The sequence below is a fragment of the Salvelinus sp. IW2-2015 genome, linkage group LG23 (genome assembly GCF_002910315.2).
Source record: "Salvelinus sp. IW2-2015 linkage group LG23, ASM291031v2, whole genome shotgun sequence".
In the NCBI taxonomy this organism is placed as follows: Eukaryota; Metazoa; Chordata; class Actinopteri; order Salmoniformes; family Salmonidae; genus Salvelinus; species Salvelinus sp. IW2-2015.
In genome coordinates, this window is record NC_036863.1 from 25,862,244 (window position 1) to 25,881,588 (window position 19,345).

The window sequence follows — 19,345 nt, forward strand, 5'->3', positions numbered from 1 at the left end:
TGGATGATCGAAGATACCTCTGAACAGAGCCATGAACTCCTAATACGAAGCCAGCTCCTCCTCTCCTCTCTCCCAGACGGTCGTAGAGTCAGCAGAGAAATAACCGTGGCAACCTTGGACCTCTTGTGGTGGGGAGTAGGAATCCACGGCATTTCGATGGGGTTCCGTCATATTTATCCGGGAGGGATAAACAGGCATTGCTGACCTGGGCGGACTGCTGAATGGACTGGTGTACTGGCTCGCTGGGTCGGCCCGGTTGGCAGAGTATCCTCCGCTAGTTGAAGGCAACGCCTCTCGGATATGTTCGAGACGTTGAAGACTGCGAAGAACCTCTTCCATAGCCTTCTCCAGTTGTGCCAGCTGGTCGTGGTGTTGACAAAGTAGGTATCCCTGTTCCTCGACTGTCTGGGAGATGTCCTGATTTCCTGCTGCTTCCATTTGTCAAGGCAATATTTTGTAAAGGAGACGTTGGGAGTCAAAAAGCAAGTGCAGGAGGTGAGTTTAATAATACAATAAACATGGAACTATACAAAACAAGAGTAGCGTCTGGACATGAAACACATAACTAATACTGCCAGGGAATGAAAGGGATTGACAGATATAGGGGAGGTATTCAGTGAAGTGATGGAGTCCAGGTGAGTCTCATAATGAGGCGCAGGTGCGCATAATGATGGTGCCAGGTGTGCGTAATGATGGTAGTCAGAGCCAGGGATTAGTAAACCGGCGACGTTGAGTGCTGGAGAGGGGGAGCGGGAGTAGACGTGACACCTACCTTATGACAACACAACTGATTGGCTCAAACGCATTAAGAAGGAAAGTAATTCCACAAATTAACTTTTAACAAGGCACACCTGTTAAATTAAATGCATTCCAGGTGACTACCTCATGAAGCTGGTTGAGAGAATGCCAAGAGTGTGCAAAGTTGTCATCAAGGCAAAGGGTGGCTACTTTGAAGAGTCTCAAATATAAAATATATTTTGATTTGTTTAACAATTTTTTAGTTACTACATCAAATCAAATGTTATTTGTGACATGCGCCGAAACTAACAGGTGTAGGTAGACCTTACAGTGAAATGCTTACTTACAAGCCCTTAACCAACAATGCAGTTTTAAGAAAAATACCTCCTAAGTAAAAATAAAGTAAATAAGTAAAAAATAAAAGTAACAAATAATTAAAGAGCAGCAGTAAAATAACAATAGCGAGGCTATATACAGGGGGTACCGGTACATACAGGGGGTACCGGTACATGATTCCATATGTGTTATTTCATAGTTTTGATGTCTTCACTATTATTCTACAATGTAGAAAATTGTAAAAATAAAGAAAAACACTGGAAAGAGTAGGTGTGTCCAAACTTTTGACTGGTACTGTATATATTTTACTATGGAGTACCAAAATGGCGGCGCAGTGGCTTCAAAACAGCGCCCCCTGTCAGTCATCTAGGGTTAATACATACAATTGGTTGTAACTGAGGGGATGGAGGATCGTTAGTACTAAAGATTCTGCACTCCTCCTTAACTCTCACACACACAAAAATAATTCCTTCCTCCCTCGCCCTGTAAGTGTATACTCGTCAGACGTCATGATACGTCATCAGAAGTGTCCACTTCATTTGAGGGCTGAGGGGATAGGGTGTGTCTTTTAAGTGTTTGGACTGCAACAACACAGAACTCCCCGATCGTTTTTTCCATCATGGCTCCATCCGCAGACAGGCTGGGATACTGGGGGCGGCCAACCTCAACGCTAGATTGGTGTGAGGATAATTATGTCGTCTCTTTCTACATCGCAGAATTCTGTAAGTACAGCTGACACCATGCTTATTGCAAAACTAGTAATAGAAAACAAAAATTTATGCAATAAATACGGATGTGGCTCCGTGCGGAAAGCTGTCTCAGAAATAGCGTAAACATTATGCCTGGTGGTGCCATTCCCGTACGCTCGCGCCAGAAGGCTAGATCATGACTCTTATCTCTACATTTAAATACAGCTTTTATGTTTTATACCGGTAAGGTAGAAGTTACCATTAGTGTCGTCATCTCGACAGTACTTCTTGCCTAGGACGATGCCAGACCGGCTAATGAGTCACAACTTCACTTGCACCTGCAGCAGCACCGCGCTCTTTCAAGTAGGCCTAACTGTTTATAAGAATGCTACTGTAATAGGCTATACGGCACATAAAAAAATCGCTAGTTTGGCGCATGTGTACAATGAAATGCGCCACAAGATAGCTTCAGCTTCATTTTGGGACAGTATATAGACTCTTTCGGCAGGTAGCCTAGCGTTGGGCCAGTAACCGAAAGGTTGCTGGATCGAATCCCAGAGCTGACAAGGTAAAAATCTGTCGTTCTGAGCAAGGCAATTAACCCACTGTTCCGGGGCGCCGAACATGTGGATGTCGATTATGGCAGTCCCCCACACGTCTCTGATTCAGAGGGGTTGGGTTAAATGCGAAGACACGTTTCATTTGAATGCATTCAGTTGTACAACTGAATAGGTATCCCCCTTTCTCACAGTCTCTTGCAAACCTCACCGGTCACGCTGCGCGCTGGAACGTTGCAAAATAAATGTGCACATAGCCGACATGTTATTCAATGATGTATATAAACCCTGGATTGCTGATGCATTGGCCAATCAGAGGCTTTGAGGCCACCGGTTGGCCATATTGCCACTCCCCAGAAGGAGCAGTCCTCCATACAGTCCCTTCAGAAAGTATTTACACTAGTTAGTGGTGCGCCTGAGGGTCAGCTTCTTGTTCACCTGCACCCACCAGCAATTGCTAACAACCCATCCACAACCGCCCGACTACATGTGATAAAGTGAAAATCTGAGGCCCACACCCGACCACTACCCTCTAATATAGAAAATGCGCTGTAGGCTACAAAGATAGTGGAACAATTTTTTTTACTTGGGGATGCAGTATTTTTTTGTTGTTGCCTGATTTAGATTTAGATATGTTTCTGCTTTAATTCCTGATATTTTTGGTAGGCTAATTGTTAGTCAACTTGTCTATAATGAGATACATGCAGCTTCTCTTCTGTGATGTATATGTTGACCTAGAAGACTAAATAAATCCTTGCTCACCAGATTAATATCATAAATTAATAGAATGAATGAATGGTTCAATCTAGTTGACAGTTTTCCATGTCATCTTTCACAGAGCAAAGGTGTTTAGGGACCGTGGAGAAACTGCAATAGTCTAACAACAAAGGGAAATATTTCCTGTGCAAAATTTCCAAATGACATCAGTTTGACTGGTTGTAAGCAAATAGAAAGCTGTGAAAACGACCCAACATCTTTCTGTTAAGATTTCAGTTTGGTTTGGATGCATATGTAGTTGAAATACTATCAGCTTTGATGCTGATAAAGATAGCACCTCTACAGATGGTATCTAACTGAGCATTCACATTCTCTCAAGATGCTAAAAGAAATAAATAATTTCTCCACTCATGTTCCCAAGTAAACATTTTGCCTAGATTTGGTGTATAATTGTACTGCAAGAAATGCTTAATTCTGCAGGAGTTAATATTAAGGCTAGTGAGAGGTTAAAGACCAGATTTCAGTTTCCATTTAACCCATCTGAACGGTAGGCTACAGTTCCCTATCTTGTGACTGTCGAGTTTGTATAGCCATCACAATCATCACACGTCCTCTTTTACCACTTCACCAAATCTTTCCCAAACATGACTTTTCTGGCCCTCTTCAGCTTTTCTCTTATTGAATTAAACTCCGACATTTTCCCTTTTGCCTCTGTGGATTGACATAAACTTTTTCTGCCCGTTCCCAAAAACATTTGGCGAAAGGCGTGTAGCCTATTTGGCCTGCATACAGTTTGACCCTAAACCTTAGGCTTACGCACTAATGCCAGATAGCCTAAAATAATGAAAGAAAAACCTCAATGTATCCTATAGATATAAATTGCACAAGAAATATACATTTCTGGATTTTTTAAGGTACTGTTTTCTCTTTATTCAACATGCCCGCCACACACCCGCCCTTCATCCAAACAATATTGAATGACCCTAAACCCGTCAGCCCCGCGGATATAACTGGGGGGACTGCGGGTTATGAGTCAACCCACGCATCACTAATTCACACCCCTAGACTTTTTCCGTATTTTGTTGTTACTGCCTGAATTTAAAATGTATTAAATTAAGGGTTTTGTCACTGGCCTACACACAATAATCCACAATGTCAAAGTAGAATGATGTTTTTTGATTTTGTTCTTCAAATGCCAAAGAAATGAAAAGCTGAAATGTCTTGAGTCAATAAGTACTGTATTCAACACCTTTGTTATGGCAAGCTTAAATACGTTCAGGAGTAAAAATGTGCTTAACAAGTCACATAATACGTTGCATGTACACAATAATAGTGTTTAACATGATTTTTGACTGACTACCTCATGTCTGTGTAACAGTTTAACTTTATGGCGTCCCCTCGCCCCGACCCGGGCGCGAACCAGGGACCCTCTGCACACATCAACAACAGTCACCCACGAAGCATCGTTACCCATCGTTCCACAAAAGCCGCGGCCCTTGCAGAGCAAGGGGAACCACTACTTCAAGGTCTCAGAGCAAGTGACGTCACCGATTGAAAGGCTATTAGCGCGCACCACCGCTAACTAGATAGCCATTTCACATCCGTTACATCTGTACCCCACACATACAAGTATCTGTAAGGTCCCTCAGTCGAGCAGTGAATTTCAAACACAGATTCAACCACAAAGACCAGGGAGGTTTTCCAATGCCTTTCAAAGAAGGGCACCTATTGGTAGATGTGTGAAAATGAAAAAGCAGACATTGAATATCCCTTTGCTAATGGTGAAAGTTGGATGGTGTATCAATACACCCAGTCACTACAAAGATACAGGCGTCCTTCCTAACACAGTCGCCAGAGAGGAAGGAAACTGCTCAGGGATTTCCCCATGAGGCCAATGGTGACTTTAAAACAGTTAGTGTTTAATGGCTGTGATAGGAAAAAAATGTGGATGGATAAACAACATTGTAGTTACTACACAATACTAACCTAATTGACAGAGTGAAAAGGACAGAATACAAATATTCCAAAACATGCATCCTGCAAGAAAGAACTAAATTAATACTGCAAAAGATGTGGCAAAGCAATTCACTTTTAGTCCTGAATACAAAGTGCTATGTTTGGGGAAAATCCAATACAACACATTACTGAGTACCACTCTCCATATTTACAAGCAGAGTGTTGGCTACATCATGTTATTGGTATGCTTGTAATCGTTAAGGACTGGTGAGTTTTTCAGGATGAAAAAGGAATGGAGCTTAGCAAAGGCAAAATCCTAGAGGAAAAACTGGTTCAGTCTGCTTTCCACCAGACACTGGGAGATTAATTCACCTTTCAGCATGACAATAACCTAAAACAAGGCCAAAATCTACACTGGAGTTGCTTACCAAGAAGACAGTGACATTTCCTGAGTGGGCGTGTTACAGTTTTGACTTAAATCTACTTGAAAATATATGGCAAGACCTGAAAAATGTTTGTCTAGTAATGATCAACAACCAATTGACAGAGCTTGAAGAATTTTGAAAAGAACAATGGGTAAATGTTGCTTAGACTTAGAGACTTAACCAGAAAGACTTACAGCTGTAATCACTGCCAATCGTGATTCTAACATGTATTGACTCAAGAGGTTTGAATACWTGTTTAATGAAGAAATATTAGTGTTTTGTAAAAATGAAAATCAAACTTTAGAATTTTTCTTCCACTTTGACATTCGAGTATTTTGTGTAGATTGTTGACAAAAAAGACAATTAAATACATTTTAATCCTACTTTGTAACACAACAAAATGTGAAAAAAGTCAAGTGATGTGAATACTTTCTGAAGGCACTGTAGGAATGATTGGAATTCTACAGTATTTAACTAAAATGTTTCAAGGACAAAAGTACATGTATTTAAGCATTTTTGTTGCAGTGTGGATATTAGCATTAGAACTTTAAAATATATATACTTAAAAAAAAAATGTTTTTTTATATTTAAAAAATGCATTTATATAGCTTCTAAAATCTTTTTTACATTGGTGGGGGAGTACCAAGATGGAGGCACTGTAGCTTCAAAACAGCGTCCCCTGCTAGTCATCTAGTGTTAATATAAATCATTGTTTCAACCACACCACACAACCACACTCGCATGTTTGAACGAGCATATGCGTAGCCAAGTGCTAAAATAAACTCTGGGTGAAAATTATACAAAGAACTAGCTAAAAAGAGGACCATATGCATGTCAGGTAAAATACCAACTCAATGTTCATCTCCCAGGACAAACTAGCTAGAAACAGCTAGCTAGCTAATGTCTATAAATGTTTCATGTGCGTTTTGACCTGCCCCCAAATTAATATAGTTGGTTCACAATTGGTTTTGATATTTTAATCTGCGTGTCATGATCACGTCTGGTGTGGATGGACAAAATCAACATCCATGCGATGGCGCACACGGACGCACGTGCGGGGCTGGTTTAGTCAGCATGTTACACAGGCACCGCAACATTTTTCTATTCATGATAATTATCTTTAACACTAAGAGCTCCATTCCATTGCAAGATAAAAACCTGCAACTCAGCATTCGTAATTTGCTTTTGGATACCCTTTTGAATGATATGAGTGATAAAGGATTGTGAGTGCAGCAGTAAAACTATCTCACTTGAGTTATGAGGGGGTCCTTGTTCCTTGGTGAATTTGCTATTACAAAAGAGATCCCTGGCCCCAAAAAGTTTGAGAAACTGCCCTACAGGCTTTCTGAGAATCCCACGCCCACTGTCCTGTTATGGCAAAACTACATGATAATACAGTTGGCTTTATTATGTTTTTAATGATGCCAATTTTCAAAACTGCCAAGTGGGTCAGATTTAGCTGTGTTTAACTACTGCTCTTTTAATTTTCTCTCGCTATCTCTGACTCACACATGACCCACATTACACTGAGTGACCCAACACTCGTCTTCTCTTCTCTTCTTGACCTTGGAAAGGTGAAAACACTAGATTGAATGACTATTCACATGCATAATATGAAGGGAAAAAATGCATTATTAAAAAGCATCTAACCTAGAACTAATACTCTGATAACAGAACACTTGCTCTTATGTAGCTCTTATAAATGTGTAGAACACTGTATTATTAAAGTGACCATGTCACTGATACTCCACACGATCAGTAGAGTTTGAAGCAATGGTTGGTTTGGCTCTTGGCTCTTAAATTGGGTCCCAAGTTGTAGAATAAAAGGCCTGGAATGTGCAACATCCAGTAAATCTAATGTGGAATACGGACAAAGAGGCAACCACAATTTTTTACCCTCATTGTGTGGCATACATGTGCTATATCTCCTTTTTCAAAACCTCAGCAGAGCTGAACAATAGTAGCGCTGCTTGCAGCATCGAGTGAGGTCAGAATACATTAAACAGGAGATTCTCCTCACGTTTGCTTAAAGTTAAACTAATGAAAACGTTAAACACCAAAGTTCTTGACATTTTACTGACTACAGCACCTTGGGGAATGCCTAATGCTATTTGACCTGAAGTCAGTCAGCCTAATGTACAACACAACTTACTAATGTAGGGCACCAGCCTAATGTTAAACATAAATATTGTGCAACAGACATCCAATATTCCTTGTCTTGTACATATATTTGTAAGAATATGATTTCAAGAATCCTTTACTTTTGTATCCAGCAGCTAAGCAAGCAACAAATACAGTACAGCAGTGTAGCAATGTTAACTGAACAAAGAACTGAGTTAGCCCTCAGAGCTCTTGCCTCTTGCATATAAGCTCCAACTTGAAACAACATTCTAATCATTAGCATCGTTGATCATTAGCATCATCAACCATCACTTGGTGTTGTGAAATCTTCAAATTAAATATGCTACATTTATTTAACCAGGCACCAATTCTTATTTACAATGATGGCAAAATGCCTCCTGTGGGGACGGAGGCTGGGATAAAAAAAACTATGGAAGACAAAACGGACAACACAGACAGAAGACACTGGCGACAGCACAAATACAACAGCAAACAAACAGTGGATGTGTGTGTGTGTGTGTGTGTGCAGGCATGTTTGTGGTGTGTGTGAAGTAAAACAACATGCTTCCTTACATAAGTAACTAGTGACATCTAGAAACAACTACATGTCTTAACAACCTGTTKATCTATTTGTCCTTTGACCTCGTCCAGGGACACCAGGTCCTGTAGTTTTTTAGGTTGGCTTGGAGGAAATTCCAAGACCAGGGGGCTGAGAAATTAAAGGACCATGCTGTTATGCATTTTCCTTTCGAGCTAGAAGACAGCATAGATAAAATGGCAGTTTTCCTAAAATGGTCTTATAAATAAAAACWAATTTCACAAGTCTAAATCCTACTGATTTTATAAATTGGACCTGCTTACAGAATGTAAACACTATTCTTTCTCTAGTTTTCCATCTGCTAAGAGACACACTATTAGAAATTCTACCAGACATCAAATGATTGTGGTTGTTGTTTGCTATCATACACTACATGTTGTCTTGTCTTCCTTTGACAGTTGCTCTGTTTGTTATCTTGTTGTACAGGGAACACTGTCAGCAACCTGATTATGATCCTGCCTCCCATCTACGGTGCCATCCAGACGTATAAAGATGGCCTAGAGTTCCGCTACGTCTACTCTTTTCTGGGACTGGCAGGTAGGTGCTCCATACACATCAGGAATTATTAGTATGATTTATATGGAAGGCCAAGAAGATCAAGGCAGTGTGCCCCCGATGCGTTGGGCTGACCGCACCACCCTCTGGAGAGCCTTGCGGTTGTGGACAGTGCAGTTGCCGTACCAGGCAGTAATACAGTCAGACCGAATGCTCTCAAAGGTGAATCTGTAGACATTTGTGAGGGTCTTAGGGGCCAAGATGAATTTATTCAGCCTCCTGAGGTCGAAACGGCTCTGTTCAGGGCTCTACAGGGCGACCATATTACTCGCAAATGGCCTAAATATTTTTCTGTGCGAACTGGAATTTTTATTTAGGCGCACCAGTGCCCCTAGAACAATTAAGGATTCTAGCTTTATTACCTCATATCTTTCATTGAAATCCTACATTTCTTTGTGTGCGCCTACATTTTCCAACTTAGGCACACGTCTGCTCCTTGTACAAAAAGGTCAGTGTAGAGCCCTGCTGTTGTGCTTTCTTCACCACTCTGTCGGTGTGGAGGGACTATTTTAGGTCCTCAGTGATGTGCATGTGGAAGAACTTGAAGCTTTTGACCCACTCCACTGCAGCTCCATCGATGTGGATGTCTCCAGTAGTCCACGATCAGCTCTTTTGTTTTGTTGACGTTGAGGGAGATGTCTCTCTCACGCAGTCTCCTCTGAACAGTTGATGTTGAGATGTGTCTGTTACTTAAACTCGGTGAAGAATTTATTTTGAGGTGCAGTTAACTCTAATGAACATGTCCTCTGCAGCAGAGGTAACTCTGGGTCTTTCCTGTGGCGGTCCTCATGAGAGCCAGTTTCATAATAGCGCTTGATGGTTTTTGCGACTGCACTTGAAGAAACTTAATGTTCTTGAAATGTTCTGTATTGACTGACCTTCATGTCTTAAAGTAATGATGGACTGTCATTTCTCTTTGCTTATTTGAGATGTTCTTGCCATAATATGGACTATTTTACCAAATATGGCTATCTTCTGTATACCCCCCTATCCTTGTCACAACACAACTGATTGGCTCAAACGCATTAAGGAAAGATATTCCACTATTTAACTTTTAACAACGCACACCTGTTAATTGAAATGGATTCCAGGTGACTACCTCATGAAGCTGGTTGAGAAAATGTCAAGAGTGTGCAAAGCTGTCAAGGCAAAGGTGTGGCTTTGAAGAATCTCAAATATATTTTTGTTTAACACTTTTTTGGTTACTACATGATTCCATATGTGTTATTTCATAGTTAAGGTCTTCACTAGTATTCTGCAATGTAGAAAACAGTCAAAATAAAGAAAAACCCTGGAATGAGTATGTTTCCAAACTTTTGACTAGTACTGTATATTTTTGCCCACAGAACAGCCTAAATTCGTCAGGGCATTGACTCCACAAGGTGTCGAAAGCGTTCCACAGGGATGCTGGCCCATGTTGACTCAAACGCTTCCCACAGTTGTGTCAAGTTGGCTGGATGTCCTTTCGGTGATGGACCATTCTTGATACAAGCGGGAAACTGTTGAGCGTGAAAAACCCAGCAGCATTGCAGTTCTTGACACAAACCTGTGCGCCCTGCACCTAATACCATACACCATTAAAAGGCACTTAAATGTTTTGTCTTGCCCATTCACCATCTGAATGGCACACATACACAATCGCACACATACGTCTCAATTGTCTCAAGGCTTAAAAATCCTTTAACCTGTCTCCTCCCCTTCATCTATACTGATTGAAGTGGATTTAACAAGTGACATCAATAAGGGATGGTGGTCAGCCTATGTCAAGGAAAGAGCAGGTGTTCTTTTATATATTTTTTGTATACAGTATGTACAGTGGGGAGAACAAGTATTTGATCACTGCCAAAAATCCAGAAAATCACATTGTATGATTTTTAAGTAATTCATTTGCATTTTATTGCATGACAAGAATTTGATCACCTACCAACCAGTAAGAATTCCGGCTCTCACAGACCTGTTAGTTTTTCTTTAAGAAGCCCTCCTGTTCTCCACTCATTACCTGTATTAACTGCACCTGTTTGAACTCGTTACCTGTATAAAAGACACCTGTCCACACACTCAATCAAACAGACTCCAACCTCTCCACAATGGCCAAGACCAGAGAGCTGTGTAAGGACATCAGGGATACAATTGTAGACCTGCACAAGGCTGGGATGTGCTACAGGACAATAGGCAAGCAGCTTGGTGAGAAGGCAACAATTGTTGGCGCAATTATTAGAAAATGGAAGAAGTTCAAGATGACGGTGAATCACCCTCGGTCTGGGGCTCCATGCAAGATCTCACCTCGTGGGCATCAATGATCATGAGGAAGGTGAGGATCAGCCCAGAACTACACGGCAGGACCTGGTCAATGACCTGAAGAGAGCATGGGACCACAGTCTCAAAGAAAACCATTAGTAACACACTACGCCGTCATGGATTAAAATCCTGCAGCGCACGCAAGGTCCCCCTGCTCAAGCCAGCGCATGTCCAGGCCCGTCTGAAGTTTGCCAATGACCATCTGGATGATCCAGAGGAGGAATGGAGAAAGTCATGTTGTCTGATGAGACAAAAATAGAGCTTTTTGGTCAAACTCCACTCGCCGTGTTTGGAGGAAGAAGAAGGATGATACAACCCCAAGAACACCATCCCAACCATGAAGCATGGAGGTGGGAAACATCATTTTTGGGGATGCTTTTCTGCAAAGGGGACAGGACGACTGCACCGTATTGAGGGGAGAATGGATGGGGCCATGTATCGCGAGATCTTGGCCAACAACCTCCTTCCCTCAGTAAAGAGCATTGAAGATGGGTCGTGGCTGGGTCTTCCAGCATGACAACGACCCGAAACACACAGCCAAAGCAACTAAGGAGTGCTCCGTAAGAAGCATCTCAAGGTCCTGGAGTGGCCTAGCCAGTCTCCAGACCTGAACCCAATAGAACATCTTTGGAGGGAGCAAAGTCCGTATTGCACAGGAAACGTATGATCTCTGTAATTGCAAACAAATGTTTCTGTACCAAATATTAAGTTCTGCTTTTCTGATGTATCAAATACTTATGTCATGCAATAAAATGCAAATGAATTACTTAAAAATCATACAATGTGATTTTCTGGTTTTCTTTTTTCTGGATTTTTTATATTCTGTCTCACAGTTGAAGTGTACCTATGATAAAAATTACAGACCTCTACATGCTTTGTAAGTAGGAAAACCTGCAAAATCGGCAGTGTATCATATACTTGTTCTTCCCACTGTATTACTGTATTCTAGTCATGGCTCATCTTATATAACTACTGTTGTATACACATTTTCTATTCATATTTTTTATTTTACCTTTATTTAACTAGGCAAGTCAGTTAAGAATCAATTCTTATTTTCAATGACGGCCTAGGAACAGTGGGTTAACTGCCTTGTTCAGGGGCAGAACGACAGATTTGTACCTTGTCAGCTCGGGGATTCGAACTTGCAACCTTTCGGTAACTAGTCCAACGCTCTAACCACTAGGCTACCCTGCCGTATACTGTCTAAACATTCTATATATTGCTCGCTCTGATATTTCTTAATATTATTTTTCTTAATTTTTTGATTGTGTGTATTGTATTGCTAGATATTAATGTACTGTTGGTGCTAGAAACATAAGCATTTCGCTGCACCTGCGATAAAATCTGCAAATCTGTGTAAGCGACCAATACATTTTTATTTGATTTACTTGTACATTAAGCTGCCTCATACTCCAGAAACAGGAGATGGGCTCCTGCTCCTATGAGCCGTTCCGGCTCGTACAAGCCAAGGCTTGTGTAAGGCTACTTACAGTACTTACCCCTACTTCATAGTATTTTAAAAGAACATCATCAAGATGCCTTCCTGTTTATTTGAGTGAATGGTTTGAATGTCTATGCTTCCTGCTGCTTGTTTGATGTGATCTCTTCTTCTTTTCCAGCTGTTGGCATTGGTTCCTGGTGCTTCCATATGACGCTGCAATATGAGATGCAGGTGAGCTGACTTTTAGTATCTAAAAATAAATTGTGATTCGTCAGCACACTGTATGCATCCACCATTGAAGAGTTGTGTTCTCAAAATCACATGGACTTTTTCAGCTGTTAAGGACATAAAAAATGATACCTCATAATTTCCTGAAGAATGCACATGCAGTTCGGTCAGACACTGGAGTAAACAGAAAACAATAGTCCTGTCTTGGCTCGTGCCGACCATCCCATTATACATCACTCTCTGTCTCTGCTGTCTGACCCCACAGTTGCTGGATGAGCTGCCAATGATCTACAGCACCTGTGTCTTTGTCTACTGTCTGTAAGTACCCAACATAATGGATTTACGCTCTTCAGCTTTCACAGTGCCAATGCCATTGAGCAGCCCAGGTCAAAAGCTCACTGAAAGTAATTTGAGGGCAATATAAAATGTAATGTGATCAATGAAAAGTGAATCCAACCCTCCAATTGATCCACCCTAAGAAAGCACATATTGTGTCTCTGGTGGTTGTAGATGCCATGTAACTGAGCTGATGTCTATGGATTCAGCGGCACTTAGATTTCCTCCATTTTAACTGGGGCATCTTTCATCATCTTGCTCTCGATCCTTCTCAAAAGCCTTACTGTATATAGTATGTCTATAATTACAAATATGTGTTTCATGAGAGGAATGATAATTGAATTCATTTTTTGTTACAGATATGAATGCTTCAAGCAAGAAAACACTCTGAGTTTATTTCCTATCACATTGTTATTGTTCTTCAGTGTCTCAGTCAGTGTGGTGAGTGTCTCATAAATCCCCTTGTGGATTCAAGGTTTAAAAAGGCAGACTTGATTTGCCCTAATGAAAAATGTATCAACCCCTACAACATTTTTTCATTAGTTATAATCCACATAATAATTCACATTTCCTGTTGCTGCAGGATTATTGTCCTGCTGCAGCAAACTGGCTCATATTTAAGATCCTACATCTATACCACTATTAGGGCAACAATTAAGTTTAAAACCACTGGAACAGTGGTAAACTTTCCTGGTATTGGACGCAAGTGTATCTTGTCCCCACGTACAGTAAGGAAGATGGTTCGGGAGGCAAAGGGCCAAAGTTGGAGAATTACAGATTTTTTTTCATGTATCTTCCGGTGACCAAGTTTACGCCACCTCCATGCTCTCTGGAAGGGTTGCCAGAAAAAATACTTTATTGAGCGCGAACAACAAATGTAAACGCCTGGAGTTTGCTAAAATGCATTGGCACTTGGATTGGAACTGGTGTTGTGGTCAAATAACATGAAAATAGAGCTCTTTGGCCACGCACACCAGTGGTGGGTTTGGCATCGAAAGAAGAATGCATATGCAGATTATTTTAGATTTTTATTTTTTGCTTGTTGAACAAAATCTTTCTCTGAGCAATTGTATTAGTATAAAATAATAGAATTTTAAAAATGTGCGTACAATATAGCTCAGTATTTGTATTATTTATTTTATGAAGTATTTTTTTCCTCTTCTTTACCAAGGGTGCCAATAATTTTGGACCTGACTGTAACTGTTGTGTCCATTTTCATTCCATTACTGTATGTCAATAATTAATGTCACTATCTGCATTCTTTTTTTCAATTTTTTCCCCCAGGTGTATTTACAATGGAAAGAGCCAGTATTTCACCAGGTAAGAGAGAGTACATTTGCACTCTTCAGTGAGCATGCTCTTTGTTTGGTATTAGGTTTCACTGTTTCATTAGTAAATATTGCCCCTGGCTAAAAGTGGAAACAGCCAGACATGAGGTCCTGTTAGATTGCTATTGTGGCATGTCACTTGAGATGTCTCTGTGCAGTTGTATTCAGCAATACAATATATTTCAGCGTTGTCACTTGTCGTACAACATGTCATACACAATCTTTTTGACTATCGCTTTGTCTAATCTTACATGCCCAGGTTACACTTATATAAACTCCTCTCTAGCATACCACCACAATAGCCAGTGTTGCTGTGGATATTGAGAGTCTAGAGAAGTGTCTGTGTTGCTCGACAACAACAGAAACAAAGTGACAAAGCAGCCTTTGTTTACACTTCAGAGCCCTCTCTGCTTAGCCTACTAAACCCCACTGCTCCATGGTGGCACACGTTCAGTCATAAACATGCCCTCAACAGTCTGTTTTGGAGGACGTTATATTGTCAGCATATTGTTTCAACCAGTTAGTGTTTCACACCAAGCTGATGCATGTAGTTTGATTTGCTACTCATTTAGATACAATACATCAACTGTGGCCATCCATTTATACGTCTCATCAACCATCACAAAAGAGCAGTCTTTATTTGAGCATGGATTTAGCACAACCTCGTGTTTGAACCTTGTACATGCTGTAGTGTTATCCTTTTTTAGGGCTTGAGCAGTCTGGTTGAAAACGTGTGCATTAAACACCTCATACTTAATTTCACCTTTGTTCTGGTGAAAACACCAGAATTAGGCTACTGTAAAATATGACACAGATCTGAAAAAGATTCTTCTTTTTGTGTCCTTAGGTCATGTATGGTGCGCTTGTAGCCTGCTTGGTGATGCGTTCTATCTTCATAGTTACATGGTATGTGGCAATGTGGTAGCATCTTGGCTCAGTAGTTTGGGAAACTAACTGATAACTAAGAGGTCAACAGTACATTTGTTATCCTTACAAAGTTTGAATTGTATAATAGCCACTCAACATTGGATACTGCTATTATGCTGATATTTGTGGTTCTGGATGACAACGTTTTCAGAAACCACAGTACGAAGTAGGGCAGAGGAGGCTGGTGGGAGAATCTGTAGGAGGACAAGCTCATTGTAATGGCTGGAATAGAATAAATAGAACGGAGTCAAACGTGGTTTCCATATGTTTGATGCGTTTGATACCGTTCCATTGATTCCATTCCACCCATCACAATGAACCTGTCCTCCCATAGCTCACCCCACCAGCCTCCTCTGAAGTAGGGCTATGTTATAACATTGTTTATACATCTCATCTGACTTTGTCTTTTAACTGCAGGGTGTACCCCTGGCTCAAACCTATGTGTTACATCTCCCTGAGTGTCTTCCTGCTGGGGTTCCTGTTGTGGAACATTGATAATCTGGCATGTGACTCACTCAGGTAAATATACAAACAATTTTCACACGCTGACATCAGAATATGGACATCCATTTCCCTAGATGTAGGATCTTAATGTTGAAGGAGAACTTTCCTGCAATGCAAAAATGTTTTTAACTTGGCCTGTATTTGAGGTTTAAAAAGACTTCTGAAGTTTGTAATTTCCACTTTAAAATTTCAGACTTGAATTTCCTTTAACATTTTTTATCAATCTCTACAAAAATGTCCAATATTTATAATCCACATAATAATTACTATTTCCCGTTGCTGCAGGATAATTTACCTGCTGTAGCAAACTGTCTCAAATTAAGATTCTACATTTTGTAGACAGAATCAAATGTAAAACCCTCTACTCCACACTCTCCTTTAGATCCACCAGACAGAGATTGCCCCCTGTTGTTGGGGCGGTGACACAGTTCCATGCCTGGTGGCACATCCTCACAGGCCTGGGCTCCTACCTACACATACTCTTCAGGTAAACTATCCACTGAACCATCTATATTCTATAGGTCTTATAAAGCTTTTACTGTGTTTGTTTGCTCATTGTATTTGTTCCCACTAAAATGTATTTATTCTGCTTGAAGAACGTAATTAGATTAAGAACAGACTGGTATCTTGGTCAGATGATTTCTACAAGAATCTGTTACTGAAAAATGTAATATGTTCTGTTGTCATGTAGCCTCCAGATACGGTCAATCTACCTCAAACACAGACCAAAAGTAAAGGTAAGCGTGCTCTCATCCTCCCAGTTCTTCAACACATCCCAGTTCTATGCTTGTGTATACAGATGTAGGCTCTACAAGTTTTACTTGCAACAGGGTGATCAAATTAAGACCCCACACCTAGAGAGCTTGAGGTTTTGAGCAGAAGATGACGCTGCTATCTCCCCTCTTCAGTGTGTTGTTGTTAAGTTGTCCTGTACAGTCCAGCAATATTTATACTGAACATTCCTCTTGAAGAAGTAGATTATTTATGTTGGGAATAGAAAATATAGTTGAGTATGTGGAGTGTGACATTCAGAATCAGTCATAACTCAAGTTCTATGGTATGCATTTATGGACTGAGGGTTACGATAAGGACATTTTTTTGGGATGCAATTTCTTTTCTATACATTAGCTACCTTCATATACATAACGTCTGCATCCAGGGATGTATGTATGCCTGCCCACTGTTGGGCAGTAGGTTTGGGAGAGCCCTCCTCCATCCTTCTCTAATACTCATCATACCTGAAGATCATTCAGAATCAGAACTGCCTTCAGGTTATGATACACAAGAGGTTTTTCAAATTAAGATCCTACATCTGTATGGTACCACAATATCAACAATAACCTAACACTTGTCCACAATGTGTTCAATCAGTTTATATGTGGAGTGTGGCCCATGTTGCACATGGAGGCTCAGAAGACAAGCTGAGTGGCTGGGGACCATGAAGGAGGGTGACTACCATACAACAGGCATCAGCAAAGGGACCTGACCTGCCAGTCTGCCAACTCCCCCTCTGCTGTCTCTGGGACACATACTGTACACCCCACTACCAGAGGTCTGGCAACCTACCACTCCAGGGACCCTTTTGTTTAGCACTGTGTGGATTTGCCAAGTACAGCATAGCGTTGAGTGTTGATATGGAATGGAATGATTTTTCTCTTTCATCGATCACAATCGGATTTTCATGGTGATGTTGTAGTGTTTTTGTTTTTAAGTTCTCAAACATTTTGAATGCATTAATGTACATACAGTATAGTATGTCGATGCAGATATGATATGTAGCTGCCCTGCCCGAACATGGATATTTTCTGGAATATGATTAAGAAAAAAGGCAGTAGTCATAAAAACACATGTAAATTATATTAGTGTATGTATTATAACATTCAATATAATACTTTAGCATATTCACAAGCCATAATAACGTCAGATGGTCAGCTTGAGCTGGCTGTATTTTTCATTGGTTATGTTTAGACATGGGAACTGTTTATACTACCCTATTTTTTTCAATATAAATTAGCAGACACTCTTATCCAAAGAGACTTAAGCCTTCCGCATGCTTTGGTTCGGCTGATGCTTAGCCGAATAAGTGTTCATATACTCCCTTAAAAGACCTTCGCTTGGGCCTCCCGAGTGGCGCAGAGGTCTAAGGCACTGCATCGCAGTGCTAGCTGTGCCACTAGAGATCCTGTTTCGAGTACAGGCTATGTCGCTGCTTGCCGCGACCTGGAGACCCATGGGGCGGCGCACAATTGGCCCAGCGTTGTCCGGGTTAGGGGAGGGTTTGGCCGGCCGGGATGTCCTTGTCCCATAACGCTCTAGCGACTCCTGTGGTGGGCCGGGCACATGCACGATGACACGGTTGCCAAGTGTACAGTGTTGCCTCCGACACACTGGTGCGGCTGGCTTCCGGGTTAAGCAGGCATTGTGTCAAGAAACAGAGCGGCTTGGCTGGGTCGTGTTTTCGGAGGACACACGGCTCTCGACCTTCGCCTCTCCCGAGTCTGTACGGGAGTTGCAGCGATGGGACAAGACTGTAACTATCAATTGGGGAGAAAATGGGCAAAAAAAATTAAGATCTTTAAAAAAATAAATGCCCTTCGCTTGAAAAGCTTGAAAAAAGCAGCAATACTACTGTTTGTCCATATTGAAACGCCGTAGCCAGTATACACTTTATCAAAATAGTCCAAAATTAATGATAACTCAATAAATGTTTCATTCATTTTGACTTTTTTCTGAGGAGATCTTAGTTGCTCAACTTTACATCTAAGTGGTGCAGTTTGGTGCAGTATTTCTCAAGTGAAATAATTAGCATGAAAACGATTAATCTCTAGTTGAATGACAGCAAACATGAAGCATTAACAATGACAGCATTGAAGAATCCCTACTGTTGACCAATCACCGACGAAGGAGCGTAAAGTTTGGTTACCGACTTTGGCTACTGACTTTGGCTTCCATCGAAAAATGTTTGTGTGCACTAACAGCCCCAAAAAACCTTGCCAAAGACTAAAACAAAGAAAAAAGTCATAAAACTGTTTTGGATGGGAAGCCTGCAGACACCTTTACAGTTTTGTGCATTCATCTTGAGATACCTAGGTCAGACAACCACATATCACAGTCATAGTAAGTACATTTTTCCTCAAAGAAGTTATCAGCAAATGTCAGTGCTAGTAGGAAAACACAAGTGCATAGCATGAATTAAATGTCTTATTTAAGATACTTTTTGAAGAGGTAGTGTTTCAGACATTTTTGGAAAATTGGCAGGGACTCTGCTGTCCTGACATTAGGGGGAAGCTTGTTCCACCATTGGGGTGCCAGGACAGAGAAGAGTTTTGACTGGGCTGAGTGGGAGCTGACGCCCCATAGGGGTGGGAGGCCCAAGACACTTGAGGTGGCAGAGGTTCCCTTCTCTAAGGGAATCTGGTCTAGATGATACAGTGTGCTGGTTACAGACAGGACTGAAACAGACAGCAGGGAAAGGTATAATATATAAATTATATTGACTACAGTATATATATGTCCTCTGCAACATCTTGGTAACACAGGAACACTCTTTGACTTCAATTACATTTATTTTATGTATGCCAAGACTGCAAC

General features: G+C 40.9%; 1 protein-coding gene across 2 annotated transcripts; it reads left to right on the forward strand.

The window, feature by feature from the left end:
• The first annotated feature begins 1,608 nt into the window (after positions 1–1,608).
• LOC111950694 (alkaline ceramidase 3) lies at positions 1,609–17,540 on the forward strand. 2 transcript variants are annotated; one of them, XM_023968499.2, is made up of 11 exons: positions 1,609–1,796; positions 8,564–8,674; positions 12,610–12,662; positions 12,925–12,977; positions 13,355–13,436; positions 14,280–14,315; positions 15,171–15,229; positions 15,668–15,769; positions 16,137–16,241; positions 16,446–16,491; positions 17,126–17,540. In XM_023968499.2, exons 1-11 carry the CDS (start codon positions 1,694–1,696, stop codon positions 17,177–17,179), a joined length of 804 nt encoding a protein of 267 aa, XP_023824267.1. In that variant the 5' UTR covers positions 1,609–1,693; the 3' UTR covers positions 17,180–17,540. The 2 variants fall into 2 exon arrangements, with proteins under 2 accessions (XP_023824267.1, XP_070290552.1); XM_070434451.1 differs by lacking the exon at positions 1,609–1,796 and adding an exon at positions 6,185–6,256.
• Positions 17,541–19,345: the final 1,805 nt, after the last annotated feature.